We start from the raw sequence: 14,067 nt of genomic DNA on the forward strand, positions 1-14,067 counted from the left end.
CCTGCAGATTCTGGAGAAAGCTGCAGAAATCGCTGGGTCAAGCGATTGCTCGACCATGGTACTGTCGTGAGTTCCAACCACTCAAACACACACACTCTTAAACATGTACGCACTCCTTCCATCACACACAAGCACTCCTTTTACTCAAGAGCAGCAGGCATTTCTAGGACAGAAATACAGACACCAAATGTGTCAGAGGGGAGGGAGGATATTGCTGTGACTGGTTTCCAGGGCAACCCAGTCAGTCCTGATTCTGATCCAGGGTGGTGTTGGCAGGATGGTGCACTGCCACAATGTGTCTCTCCGAGGCTAAGATCAGCCCTGCTGTCACACATACACACACACACAAATATATACATATAGTACAAGTCAGAAGTTTGGACACATCTACTCATTCAAGAGTTTTTCTTTGTTTTTACTATTTTCTACATTGTAGAATAATAATGAAGACATAAAAACTATAAAATAACACATATGGAATCATGTAGTAACCAAAAAAGTGTTAAGCAAATCAAAATATATTTATATTTGAGATTCTTCAAAGTAGCCAGCCTTTGCCTTGATGACAGCTTTGTATACTCTTGCCATTTTCTCAACCAGCTTCATGAGGTAGTCACATGGAATGCATTTCCATTAACAAGTGTGCCTTGTTAATTTGTGGAATGTCTTTTTTCTTAATGCGTTTCAGCCAATCAGTTGTGTTGTGACAAGGTATGGGTGGAATATTTGGTAAAACACCAAGTCCATTTTATGGCAAGAACAGCTCAAATAAGCAAAGAGAAACAACAGTCCATTACTTTAAGACATGAAGGTCAGTCAATACGGAAAATGTCAAGCACTTTGAATGTTTTTTCAAGTGCAGTCGCAAATACTATCAAGCGCTATGATGAAACTAGCTCTCATGAGGACCGCCACAGAAAAGGAAGACCCAGAGTTACCCCCAAATAAATGCTTCAGAGTTCAAGTAACAGACACGTCTCAACATCAACTGTTCAGAGGAGAATCAGGCCTTCATGGTTGAATTTCTGCAAAGAAACCACTACTAAAGGACACCAATAAGAAGAGACTTGCTTGGGCCAAGAAACACAAGCAATGGACATTAGACCAGTGGAAATCTGTCCTTTGGTCTGATGAGTCCAAATTTGAGATTTCTGGTTCCAACCGCCGTGTCTTTATGAGACGCAGAGTAGATGAACGGATGATCTCCACATGTGTGGTTCCCACCGTGAAGCATGGAGGAGGAGGTGTGATGTTGTGGGGGTGCTTAGCCGGTGACACTGTCTGTGATTTATTTAGAATTCAAGGCACACTTAATCAGCATGGCTACCACAGCATTCTACAGCGATGCGCCTTCCCATCTGGTTCGCACTTAGTGGGACTATCATTTGTTTTTCAACAGGACAATGACCCAAAACACACCTCCAGGCTGTGTAAGGGCTATTTGATCAAGGAGAGTGATGGAGTGCTGCATCAGATGACCTGGCCTCCACAATCACCCAACCTCAACCCAATTGAGATGGGTAGGAAGAGTTGTACCGCAAAGTGAAGGTAAAGCAGCCAACAAGTGCTCAGCGTGTGTGGGAACTCCTTCAAGACTGTTGGAAAAGCATTCCAGGTGAAGCTGGTTGAGAGAATGCCAAGAGTGTGCAAAGCTGTCATCAAGGCAAATGGTGGCTACTTTGAAGAATCTCAAATATATCTGGATATTTTTTACTTTTTTGGTTACTGAATGATTCCACATTTTATTTCATAGTTTTGATGTCTTCACTATTATCTACAATGTAGATAATAGTCAAAATAATGAAAAACCATTGAATGAGTAGGTGTGTCCAAACTTTTGACTGGTACTGTGTACACACACACACACACACACACACACACACATCAACCCTCATAAAGACCCTGTGGGACAAGAGACAGATGGTTATGTAACACTATGTGAAGCAGGGGGCTTGCCAAAACATGCCCCTTGCAAGGGGGTGGGGGGTGGAGCTTTTCTTGCTGTCTCGAGCTTCAAGCTCTTATTCTGTGTTTTGACTAACAATGTTTCATTGTGGATCCATAAAGCAATCAAACGTGCATGCAAGTACAGATCTATTTTTATCCCTCTAATGGGGGATAGGATTACGTGCAGTGTTCTCTGATTACATTTTAACTTCTACCTTTAGTGGTGCACCCCTTGCTACTCCCTCTTTACATAGTGTGATTTCTTACCCTTTGCTGTCACCTAGTGGTGACTGACCACCACTGCTGTTTCCCCACAGGGCCGAGGCGGTAAGAAGTTCCACATTGAGCTGAAGGAGATCATGGAGAGGGACCCTCTGTCCCAGCTGTGTGAGAACGAAAAGGACCTCATCTGGACACTACGCTACGACTGCATGGAGAACTTCCCCCAGTCACTGCCCAAACTGCTGCTCTCCGTCAAGTGGAGCAAACATGAGGACATGGCCCAGGTACATACATTTACATTTTGTCATTTAGCAGACACTCTCTTATCCAGGGCAACTTACAGTAGTGAGTGCATACCTTTTCATACTGTGCCACATGAACCAAGCCTGTGTATTGACAGTGTTTTTTAACACAATCAATTCCTTCTCAATTGCAATAACTATTCTATTCATTCCAGTCTGATAAATGTTGTCTGAGTGTGCCTCAATGGTCAGATCCTAAATGTAGCCCTAGCCCATACCACTACTCCCCTCATCAGTCCCCTTCAAAGATCTGCTGTGCTCCTGTATTGATTATAAAGCATAGTGAATGATCTCTCTGTCTCAGCTCCAGGCCTTGCTGCAGATCTGGCCCAAGCTGAGTCCCAGGGATGCTCTGGAGCTGCTCGACTTTAACTACCCAGACCAGTATGTCAGAGAGTACGCTGTGGGCTGCCTGAGGGATATGAGGTAGTCCACACACACTCGCACATACCTATTCCTAGTTCACTTACTGTTGTAATGACTTATTCACTGCCTCTCTCTCTCCCTCCTCTCCCCCCTCTTCCTACTTCATATTCCTCTCTCCACCCCCCCCAGTGATGAGGAGTTGTCTCAGTACCTGCTCCAGCTGGTCCAGGTGTTACGTTATGAACCCTACTATGACTGTGCGCTCACCCGCTTCCTGCTGAACAGAGCCCAGTGCAACCGCAACATAGGACACTTCCTCTTCTGGCATCTCAGGTGAGCGAGAGAGACTTGTGTACATGAAAGAGCAAGAGAGAGCAGGCTGTATTTCTTTCATGGTATAATTTCAGTGAGGTGAAGTATGTTAACCAACCCCAGGTATGAGTAACTGTAGGGTGAATGTGCTGTCCCCTGCAGGTCAGAGATGCACATGCCAGCCGTCTCTGTCCAGTTCTCTCTCATCCTCGAGGCCTACTGTCGCGGCAGCATCCCTCACATTGAGGTCCTGAAGAAACAGGTAGGACCCCAACACACACGTCCTGACTCCAACATTAAGTCATGAGTTAATCACTACAGTACATCTATTTCTGTCTCTAATTCTATAGTTTCCTCTGTCAGTTCAGAATGGGGTTATTTATAAAGAAGTCAGATGACAGCAGCCTGTCCTCTACTGTATTAGCCCAGACATCCGCACTGCTGGCAGCTTCCTCCCACTTCCTGTCCATCACTGTCCATCCCCCTCTCCTTCCTGTTTTGGAGTTAGCTACCACACTGTGGGATGTTTCACGAAGACCATGCTGTCATGCATAGCATCCTTGTCATATTTGGAAGGCAATTGCATTATAGTGCATAAATACTGCATACATCCGTGGTATAATTTAATCATTATTTCATTATTACATCACGTTGTAACAACATTACGCCCCCTCTCTCCCTCTAGGTGGAGGCTCTGAGCAAACTGAAGTCTGTGAACGAGCTGATCAAGCTGGGCACCATCAAGAACGCACGCAGTAAGACCAAGGAGGCCATGCTCACCAAAGAGGCCATGATGACTTGTCTGAGACAGAGTGGCTACACAGAGACCCTCTCTGACCTGCACTCCCCTCTGAACCCCAGTGTCCTGCTCTCTGGAATCAAGTAAGGGTCAGGGGGGAGAGGTTAGAGGGGAGTGGAGAGTGTGATCTGGGAGTGGATGTGGTTAAAGTTTTCTTGTTCTCTTTTCATTTGTCTCGCCCCTCCCTGCTCTCCCTCCTCCTCCCCCTTGCCAGTGTGGAAAAGTGTCGGTACATGGACTCGAAGATGAAGCCTCTGTGGATCGTCTACAACAACAAGCTGCTGGGGGGAGACACCCTGGGAATCATCTTCAAGAACGGAGACGGTACGAGGGCCAAGGGAGGGAGGGAGGTGGATCTAACAGAGGAAATGTAAGATCACTAAAGTTCAAGGGGAGAGAGGGAGTGGAGGAGAGTGAGAGGGAAGAATAGTGAGGTCAAGATGGAGGGATGTGTATTATGGAAGGTGAAAGAAGATAGAAGGATGAATGATAGACTGTGTTTCTCTCTCCCTCGCTCCAGACCTGAGACAAGACATGTTGACACTACAGATCTTGAGGTTGATGGACCTGCTATGGAAGGAGGCCAATCTGGACCTCAGGTGTGTATATTAATTTGATAAGAGATGTGTGTGTTTCCTCAGGCGGACTCTGTCAGTCAGGCTTGTTTGTTCCTGCTCTCTGTGGGGAAGAGGAAGCTGTGTTGGGGGGGACCCTAAATCACCCCCTGCTAGCCTGACCTCTAACCCCCCACATCCATACCCCCAGCATCACACACACACTAGCCTGCTTCTCATCCTAATCAAATCCACACACACTAGCGCTCACTCTCATACTCTAACACACACAGACAGACACACACATCTGGAGCCGAGCAGTGTGTGGGATTGTTTTGACAGTTGAGCTTGGGGGCAGGCCTTTAGGTTACAGGGACAAGGGTTCAGAGAGGAGAGGGAGGGAGCTCTGCAGAGAGGATGAGGATGATAATGAAACCACTGTGATGTGGTGTTTGGAACGTAATCGTGCGTACATTCTGGTCGAGGCAGAGCAGGGGCGAAATGATAGGATGCATCTCAATGGTGTTTATGATGATTAATTGGAACAAAATGTTTCCTCGTCTGTGCAGAATTGTACCGTACGGTTGCCTAGCAACTGGGGACCGGTCAGGGCTGATCGAGGTGGTGTCGTCGGCGGATACCATCGCCAACATCCAGCTGACCAGCAGCAACGTTGCAGCCGCCGCAGCCTTCAACAAGGATGCACTACTTAACTGGCTCAAAGAGAAGAACTCTGGGTAAGACCACATTTTTTAAATATAAACAATAGGTATTACTGACCTATTTCATAGATACAGTGCCATCGGAAAGTATTCAGACCCCTTGACTTTTTCCATGTTACGTCACAGCCTTATTCTAAAATGGATTAAAAATATATATATATTCTCATAAATCTACACACAATACCCCATAATGATAAAGCAAAAACAGGCTTTTAGAAATTTTAGCAAATGTATTAAAAACAGAAATACCTTATTTACATAAGTATTCAGACCCTTTGCTATGAGACTTGAAATTGAGCTCAGTTGCATGCTGTTTCCATTGATCATCCTTGAGATGTTTCTACAACTTGATTGGAGTCCACCTGTGGTAAATTCAATTGATTGGACATGATTTGGAAAGGCACACACTTGTCATATAAGGTCCCACAGTTGACAGTGCATGTCAGAGCAAAAACGAAGTCATGAGGTCGAAGGAATTGTCCGTAGACCGCTGAGACAGGATTGTGTCGAGACACAGATCTGGGGAAGGGTACCAAAAAATCTCTCCAGCATTGAAGGTCCCCAAGAACACAGTGGCCTCCATCATTTTTAAATAGAAGAAGTTTCGAACCATCAAGACTCTTCCTAGAGCTGGCCGTCCGGCCAAACTGAGCGATCGGGGTCCAGAAGGGTCTTGGTCAGGGAGGTGACCAAGAACCCAATGGTCACTCTGGTCAGAGCTCCAGAGTTTCTCTGTGGAGATGGAAGAACCTTCTAGAAGGACAACCATCTCTGCAGTACTCCACCAATCAGGCCAATATGGTAGAGTGGCCAGACAGAAGCCACTACTCAGTAAAAGGCACATGACAGCCTGCTTGGAGTTTCCCTAAAGGCACCTAAAGGACTCAGACAATGAGAAATAAGATTATCTAGTCTGATGAAACCAAGATTGAACTCTTTGGCCTGAATGCCAAGTGTCACGTCTGGAGGAAACCTGGCACCATCCCTACAGTGAAGCATGGTGGTGGCAACAGCATGTTGTGGGGATGTTTTTCAGCAGCAGGGACTGGGAGACTAGTCAGGATTGAGGCTCCAGAGCTTTCAGGACCTCAGACTGGGGGCGATGGTTCACCTTCCAACAGGACAACAACCCTAAGCATACAGCCAAGACAACACAAGAGTGGCTTCGGGACAAGTCTCTGAATGTCCTTGAGTGGCTCAGCCAGAGCCAGGATTTAAACCTGATCAAACATCTCTAGAGAGACCTGAAAATAGCTGTGCAGCAACGCTCCACATCCAACCTGAGTGCTTGAGAGGATCTGCAGAGAAGAATGGGAGAAACTCCACAAATACTGTACATGTGTGCCAAGCTTGTAGCGTCATACCCAAGAAGACTTGAGGCTGAAATCGCTGCTAAAGGTGCTTCAACAAAGTACTGAGTAAAGGGTCTCAATACTTATGTAAATGTTTTTTATTTATGATAATTTAGTAAAACTTTGTTTTGTGTACTATGCAGAGATGCTCTGGAGAAGGCGATCGAGGAGTTCACCCTGTCATGTGCAGGCTACTGCGTGGCCACCTACGTCCTGGGGATCGGTGACCGTCACAGTGACAACATCATGGTCCGCAGCACTGGACAGGTGGGTAGAGGTGCTCCCCTGTACGACAGGCTAAATCACAGAGGTTCCTTTATGGTCAAGTTCTTCCATCCTGTGTGTCTCTCAGCTCTTCCACATAGACTTTGGGCATATCCTGGGGAACTTCAAGTCCAAGTTTGGCATCAAGAGGGAACGCGTCCCCTTCATCCTGACCCATGACTTCATCCACGTCATCCAACAGGGAAAGACAGGCAACACTGAGAAGTTTGGCAGGTGAGCTTCTGTCCCCTTTCACTACTCAGATGATCCAGGCCGGGAATACTATCTATTGCCTAGTTTTATCATTTATCTATGTGCTAGTTGAGTAAATGTATAGTGAACAGAATGTGTGTGTTGTGCCTAGTTTCCGTAATTACTGTGAACAAGCCTACCTGATTCTGAGGCGGAATGGGAACCTCTTCATCACCCTGTTTGCCCTCATGCTGACTGCTGGACTGCCCGAGCTCACCTCCGTCAAGGATATACAGTACCTAAAGGTAAGACGCACGCACGCACGAACACACACACACAGACACATGCAGTATATAGTTGGCCGCTTCACATGGGCTACAGTTTACATGTGCTACAGAAATTTAGTGTCCAAAGTAATGTATGTTATGTTGCAATAAGAGTAGTTAAGGCTCTTCCTCCCTCCCCTTCTCCCCTGTAGGACTCTCTGGCCCTGGGGAAGACCGACGACGAGGCACTGAAACACTTCCGCCAGAAGTTTGACGAGGCGCTGAGAGAGAGCTGGACCACCAAAGTCAACTGGATGGCCCACAACGTGGTCAAAGACAACCGCTCCTAGAACAGACAGTCGCACATCCTGGAGCTGGAGGGTGAAAGGTTAAAGGTCAGGAGGGTCTGAGGTCTATCCAGTGCTGGGACAACAGTGACAGTGGAAGGTTATGTGTTGCTAAGGGGTGAAGACCAGACAGGACTGGGCCTTAAAGAAGGGAATCTAGAAGACCATCTTAAACACACATGCTCTTATAGGCTTAAACCCCCCTTCCTTTGCCTTTCCTCTGGCTTTTGAAGCTGCTGTGTGCCTCCAGCTAGTCCAGCAGTCCCATTGCCTCTCCCTAATCATGTGACATATTTGTGGGTAATGTGGTTGCGAGTTTTGCACTGCTCAGTGAGAGTCAGAGCCCCCTTTCTGAGTTGTGAATGGACTGCCCCCTTAGAGACTGGACTAGACTGAACCAATGAGGAAGGAAGGGGACGGTGGTTTCACCCACCTATTAGCAAGACTTCTGATCTGCCTTGTGTTGAACTAAAGGGAGAGGTCCACACCCACTCAAGGCCTCACACCCGTGTCTTAAAACGACGTCAAAACGTGCACATAGCCAGAGGAAGTGCATTTTATTGGACTTTTCCTCGCGAGGCCTCCAGTTCATCTCGAAAGTATGCCTAAAAACTGCGAGAAGATTGTATTTGTTTAGTTTTTTAAATGTTTTTTTTTTATTGCCATTTTAAGATGTTATTCTTTAGGAGATGTATATGTGCCAGACGACTTTTTATTTATATATATATATATATATATATTACACACACAGAGAGAGAGACACGCTGCATGGCCAAAGTTTTCTGGATGCATCTTCCCGATAGATAAACAATAACTTTCAACACGCCGCTGCCGCTTTCCCCTCCTAGTAGCTAGCTATTTCCCTCACTAACGTTAGCACAACTTTGGAAAAGCAGTGCTCAACAAGCTGGGGCAAAGGACACCGTGTCCCGAGGTTGGGAAACACAGATTTGCCGTGCATGCTCTCCACACTGAATAGACTCTCCCAGTGACATCCAGATGGTTACCAATATTATAGTATTTCTCATGAAGGCTGTTATCCTACTTGGAGTAAAACAAACTGTAGGAAAACATTTGATGAGTTAACATTGATTTGGTGGTTTAGCTCTAGAGAAGAGGCGTCCAGTGGGGCAGTTCAATTCGGTCACGCAGCTTCAGCCTTTGAGAAATGGGGTGAATTAGACCATCAAATACTGGAACCATTTGAAATACGAGGAAGAGAGAGCTTAAAATGTTTCTAGAACTTAATTTTGTGTTCCTGCTTTGGAATGTGGGTGTAACATTCCTGTGTTCCATTTTATCAAATGATGGTTGTTGTTGGACAAACAGAACAGGCACAAAGGATGAGTCATCACCACACTACCCCATGGAGGTATTATCACGACCCCATGGAGGTATTATCACGACCCCATGGAGATTCTGTCTTAGACATAGACTTGCCTACAGATGTCAGATCTAGTCTTTCAAAGCACCAAACTGCTCACATGACAACAACCACAATGAATAAACAAAGCATGTTACTAAAATGCCTTTTAGGAACAAAACAAAGAAAACCTTAAGTTGATTTAGGTTTGTTTTTACTGTGTTTTAAAGAATCTGTTCAGAAATGGAATGTTTGTGTGCAAAATGTGTCGCTTTCTTTTTCAGTGTATTTGTTTTTTAGATCAGCCAAATTGGGTGGAGTTAAGACCTATGGAAGGGGTTTGCCAGCAGAGGGCGTAACACTGCGATTCAAAGCTACTTCCTGGTTTTGTCATGAGGTGCTCTCTGTTTTGATTTTGTGCAATATCCGTATAGGAGTCTACATGTATATTATGTAAATGAACCCTTGGGCCCTAATGCCTGAGGCTATAATGGTTGTCACTGTGGGTCAATGTGTATTGCTGCTGTATTTCTCACCGCTAGCCTTCTTAAGTCTCTCAGACACTGAATATTGTCAAATGTACAGCCTTTTATTGTTTTGCTGTTTTTCGTTTTCGTATGAGTTTTATTAAAGTTATTTTCCATCTAACTGGATTTTCATTTTGTAATACATTTTTGTGTGTGTTTGGGGGTGTGTGCCCGTTCAATCACTGCAGTGCCAGCGTGTCTGTGAATAAGATGTAGTATATTCCCTGAACAACTTTGCTGGGCACAATGACCAGCACAGATTTGGTCCCTGTGCCTGGGATACTGTGATGAATGCAGATTGATTCCAGGCCCAGAGATCCTCCATTCTTTCCACTGTGGTTGTGTGAGGAGGGGAGGAAGGCCCACTGCGGGGCCCATCTCTGCTCTGCTGGAGGGGACCAACATGCCTCTTTGCTGATGTCATGTGGTAATGCCGTACATGGTGGAGTAGCCAATAACCCTTATTGCCAGAATATGGATCCTGAATAGAACTTGGTTGTGGGTCAACAGCTAACAGGATTCAATTTGGAGATGGCAGGTCACAGTGCTATGTAGCTGTTAATACCTGCAAATATCATGATTGATAGGTTGTTGTTTGTCTGCGAGCTGTCCAGTTGAACACAAGCTTGTTTGATTGGGTGAACACAAGCTTGTTTGATTGGGTGAACACAAGCTTGTTTGATTGGGTGAACACAAGCTTGTTTGATTGGGTGAACACAAGCTTGTTTGATTGGGTGAACACAAGCTTGTTTGAAAAAGTGTGAAAAGGAAGTGATATAATTACATACAGTACCCACTTCTTCCAAGACAGCAACACTCATTGACTCAACTACTACATGTTCTGTCGTCTTTGACTGCAATGGCTAATTATGGAGCATTTATGCAATGATTACCATTTTATTTCCCCAGCAATCTAGCTTGGGTAATAGTTGTTTACTTCAAGAACTCTGAATTCAAATGGGGAATTGCCCCTCCCTCCACTATTCAATTTTCTTCCCACACAAGTATCTTGTGTTTGTCCCCTATTCTCTGTCTGCAGTTGAAATAACTAGTCTTTTCTCTTGCTCTTTGTGTTTCCAGTGGCAATGATGACGAAGACCCCAGTTGAACCCATTCACTCTGTTTGAATCTTCCTCAGTAATGTATTCACCGTCATAACCCAGCTGTAGGTCCCTCTTGACGTCAGTGAAGGCCAAACAAGTTGTTGACGGCCCTAAGTCCTGTATAAGACCATTTTTCCACATCACACAGATGTCTTCAGAGGGCCTGTGTACCTTTCTCATAAATATCCTTCCCTCATTCAAAGTTGACAATCAGGTGAATTAGTCCAAGCAGACCTTGTTGATGTCTGTGAATACCAAACCAGGTCATTGACAGCCTTAAACCCTAACATTAGTGAATGTAACAAGCCAGAGTAGCAGATCCTGGGTGTCTAATAATCACAAGCCATGAGATGTGTATTTGTGGCGTTTGGCCAGTGACTCACGCTTAACACCAATTTATTTTTCAATGTCCACCACCATTGAATGGTAATAGGGTTAGAGCCCTCGATCTTGGTCTCCTGGGTACGTAGGAGGCCTGTGTGATATTGAGGGGTTTCCTGCCTTCTGTAGATCTGTGTGCAATGTGTCTGTTATGGTCTATGATAGCCTATAGGGAGGAGGTCAGAGACCTGGTAGTGTGGTGCCTGAACAACAACCTCTTCACTCATTGTCATCAAGACGAAGGAGCTGATCGTGGACTACAGGAAACCAAGGGGTGAGCACGCCCCCATCCACATGGGGCTCTAGTGGAGCGGTTTGAGAGCTTAAAGTTCCTTGGTGTCCGCATCACTGAGGAACTAACATGGTCCACACACACCCACACAGTTGTGAAGAGGACACGACAGCGCCTCTTCCCCCTCAGGCAGCTGCAAAGAATTGGCATGGGGCCCTCAGATCCTCAAAAGGTTCTACAGCTGCACCATTTAAAGCATCTTCACAGGCTGCATCACCGCTTGGTACTGCAAGGCATCCGACCGCCAGACACTACAGAGGGTGGTGAGTATGGCCCAGTATGTCACTGGGGCCGAGCTCCCTGCCATCCAAGACCTCTATACCAGACAGTCAGAGGAAGGTCCAAATAATTGTCGAAGACTCCAGCCACCCAAGCAATAGACTGTTCTCTCTGCTACCGCACAGCATGCGGTGCCAGTGCACCAAGTCTAGAACCAACAGGACCCTGAACATCAAAAAGAAAGGAAGACCAAGGCCCTGAACAGCTTCAAACCCCAAGCTAAACACGACTGCTAAATAGCTAATCAAATGGCTACCCGGACTACCTGCATTGACCCGTTTCTGGCACTGACTATGCACATACACTGGACTCTACCCACACCTCACACATACTTGCACCACAACACAGACACACTACATATGCCCACCCACACACACACACAACACTCGCGCACATGCATTCTGATGCCACTCACACTTTCACACTCACCCCATAAGCTGCTGCTACTGTCTTATCTATCCTGTTCCCTAGTAACTTTACTCCTACCTATATGTACATACAGTTGGAGTCGGAAGTTTACATACACCTTAGCCAAATACATTTAAATTCAGTTAGCCAAATACATTTAAATTCAGTTTTCACAATTCCTGATATTTTAATCCGAGTAAAAACTCCCTGTCTTAGATCAGTTAGGATAACCACTTTATTTTAAGAATGTGAAATGTTAGAATAATAGAAGAAAGAATGATTTATTTCAGCTTTTATTTCTTTCATCACATTCCCAGTGGGTCAGAAGTTTACGTACACTCAATTAGATTTGGGAGCATTGCCTTAAAATTGTTTAACTTGTGTCAAACGTTTCGGGTAGCCTTCCACAAGCTTCCCACAATAAGTTGGGTGAATTTTGGCCCATTCCTACTGACAGAGCTGGTATAACTGAGTCAGCTTTGTAGGCCTCCTTGCTCGCACACGCTTTTTCAGTTCTGCCCACAAATGTTCTATAGGATTGAGGTCAGGGCTTTGTGATGGCCACTTCAATACCTTGACTTTGTTGTCTTTAAGCCATTTTGCTCCAACTTTGGAAGTATGCTTGGGGTCATTGTCCATTTGGAAGACCCATTTGCGACCAAGCTTTAACTTCCTGACTGATGTCTTGAGATGTTGCTTCAATATATACACATAATTTTCCTCCCTCATGATGCCATCTCTTTTGTGAAATGCACCAGTCCCTCCTCTGCAGCAAGGCACCCCCACACCATGATGCTGCCACCCCCATGCTTCACGGTTGGGATGGTGTTCTTCGGCTTGCAAGCCTCCCCCTTTTTCCTCCAAACATAACGATTGTCATTATGGCCAAACAGTTCTATTTTTGTTTCATCAGACCAGAGGACATTTCCCCAAAAAGTATGATCTTTGTCCCCATGTGCAGTTGCAAACTGTAGTCTGGCTTTTTTATGGCGGTTTTGGAGCAGTAGCTTCTGCCTTGCTGAGCGGCCTTTCAGGTTATGTCGATATAGGACTCGTTTTACTGTGGATATAGATACTTTTGTACGTGATTCCTCCAGCATCTTCACAAGGTTCTTTGCTGTTGGTCTAGGGATTGATTTGCACTTTTTGCACCAAAGTACATTCATCTCTAGGAGACAGAATGTGTCTCCTTCCTGAGTGGTGTGACGGCTGCGTGGTCCCATGGTGTTTATACTTGCGTACTAATGTTTGTACAGATGAACGTGGTACGTCAGGCGCTTGGAAATTGCTCCCAAGGATGAACCAGACTTGTGGAGGTCTACACTTTTTTTCCTGAGGTCTTGGCTGATTTCTTTTGATTTTCCCATGATGTCAAGCAAAGAGGCACTGAGTTTTGAAGGTAGGCCTTGAAATATATCCACAGGTACACCTCCAATTGACTCAAATGATGTCAATTAGCCTATCAGAAGTTTCTAAAGCCATGACATCATTTTCTGGAATTTTCTAAGCTGTTTAAAGGCACAGTCAACTTAGTGTATGTACACTTCTGACCCACTGGAATTGTGATACAGTGAAATAATCTGTCTGTAAACAATTGTTGGAAAAATTACTTGTGTCATGCACAAAGTAGATGTCCTAACTGACTTGCCAAAACTATAGTTTATTAACAAGAAATTTGTGTAGTGGTTGAAACACTTAGGTTAGAGTCATTAAAACCAGTTTATGTAAACTTCCGACTTCAACTGTAGCTGCACATTGACTGGTTATTTTTTTACACTTTATTATTATTCGCTGTGTATTTATTCCTCGTGTCAGTACTTACAGTTTTTATTACATGTTTTATCTTTAACTCATTGTTGGAAAAGGACACGTAAGTAAGCATTTTACTGTTTATGGGGAAGCAGGTAGCCTAGTGGTTAGAGCGTTGGGCCAGTAACCGAAAGGTTGCTAGATCGAATCCCAGAGCTGACAAGGTAAAAACCTGTCATTCTGTCTCTGAAAAAGGCAGTTAAGCCACTGTTCCCCAGTAGGCCATCATTGTAAATAAGAATTTGTTCTTAACTGACTTG

At 45.0% G+C, this 14,067-nt stretch overlaps 1 protein-coding gene across 2 annotated transcripts in view; it reads left to right on the top strand.

Annotated features, from left to right (window-relative positions):
* Positions 1–9,656, top strand: part of LOC129822350 (phosphatidylinositol 4,5-bisphosphate 3-kinase catalytic subunit beta isoform-like) — a 110,608-nt gene extending 100,952 nt beyond the window's left edge. For both annotated transcript variants that reach the window (XM_055880569.1, XM_055880570.1), the window contains exons 12-24: positions 8–58; positions 2,265–2,453; positions 2,776–2,897; positions 3,027–3,170; positions 3,312–3,411; positions 3,835–4,031; positions 4,163–4,272; positions 4,469–4,547; positions 5,072–5,239; positions 6,720–6,843; positions 6,929–7,074; positions 7,205–7,337; positions 7,511–9,656. In XM_055880569.1, coding sequence (XP_055736544.1) covers positions 8–58; positions 2,265–2,453; positions 2,776–2,897; positions 3,027–3,170; positions 3,312–3,411; positions 3,835–4,031; positions 4,163–4,272; positions 4,469–4,547; positions 5,072–5,239; positions 6,720–6,843; positions 6,929–7,074; positions 7,205–7,337; positions 7,511–7,648 — 1,701 coding nt within the window. In that variant the 3' untranslated portion in view covers positions 7,649–9,656. The remainder of the gene's footprint in view (positions 1–7; positions 59–2,264; positions 2,454–2,775; positions 2,898–3,026; positions 3,171–3,311; positions 3,412–3,834; positions 4,032–4,162; positions 4,273–4,468; positions 4,548–5,071; positions 5,240–6,719; positions 6,844–6,928; positions 7,075–7,204; positions 7,338–7,510) is intronic.
* Positions 9,657–14,067: the final 4,411 nt, after the last annotated feature.

Source organism: Salvelinus fontinalis, chromosome 24, assembly GCF_029448725.1.
Source record: "Salvelinus fontinalis isolate EN_2023a chromosome 24, ASM2944872v1, whole genome shotgun sequence".
Taxonomy (NCBI): Eukaryota; Metazoa; Chordata; class Actinopteri; order Salmoniformes; family Salmonidae; genus Salvelinus; species Salvelinus fontinalis.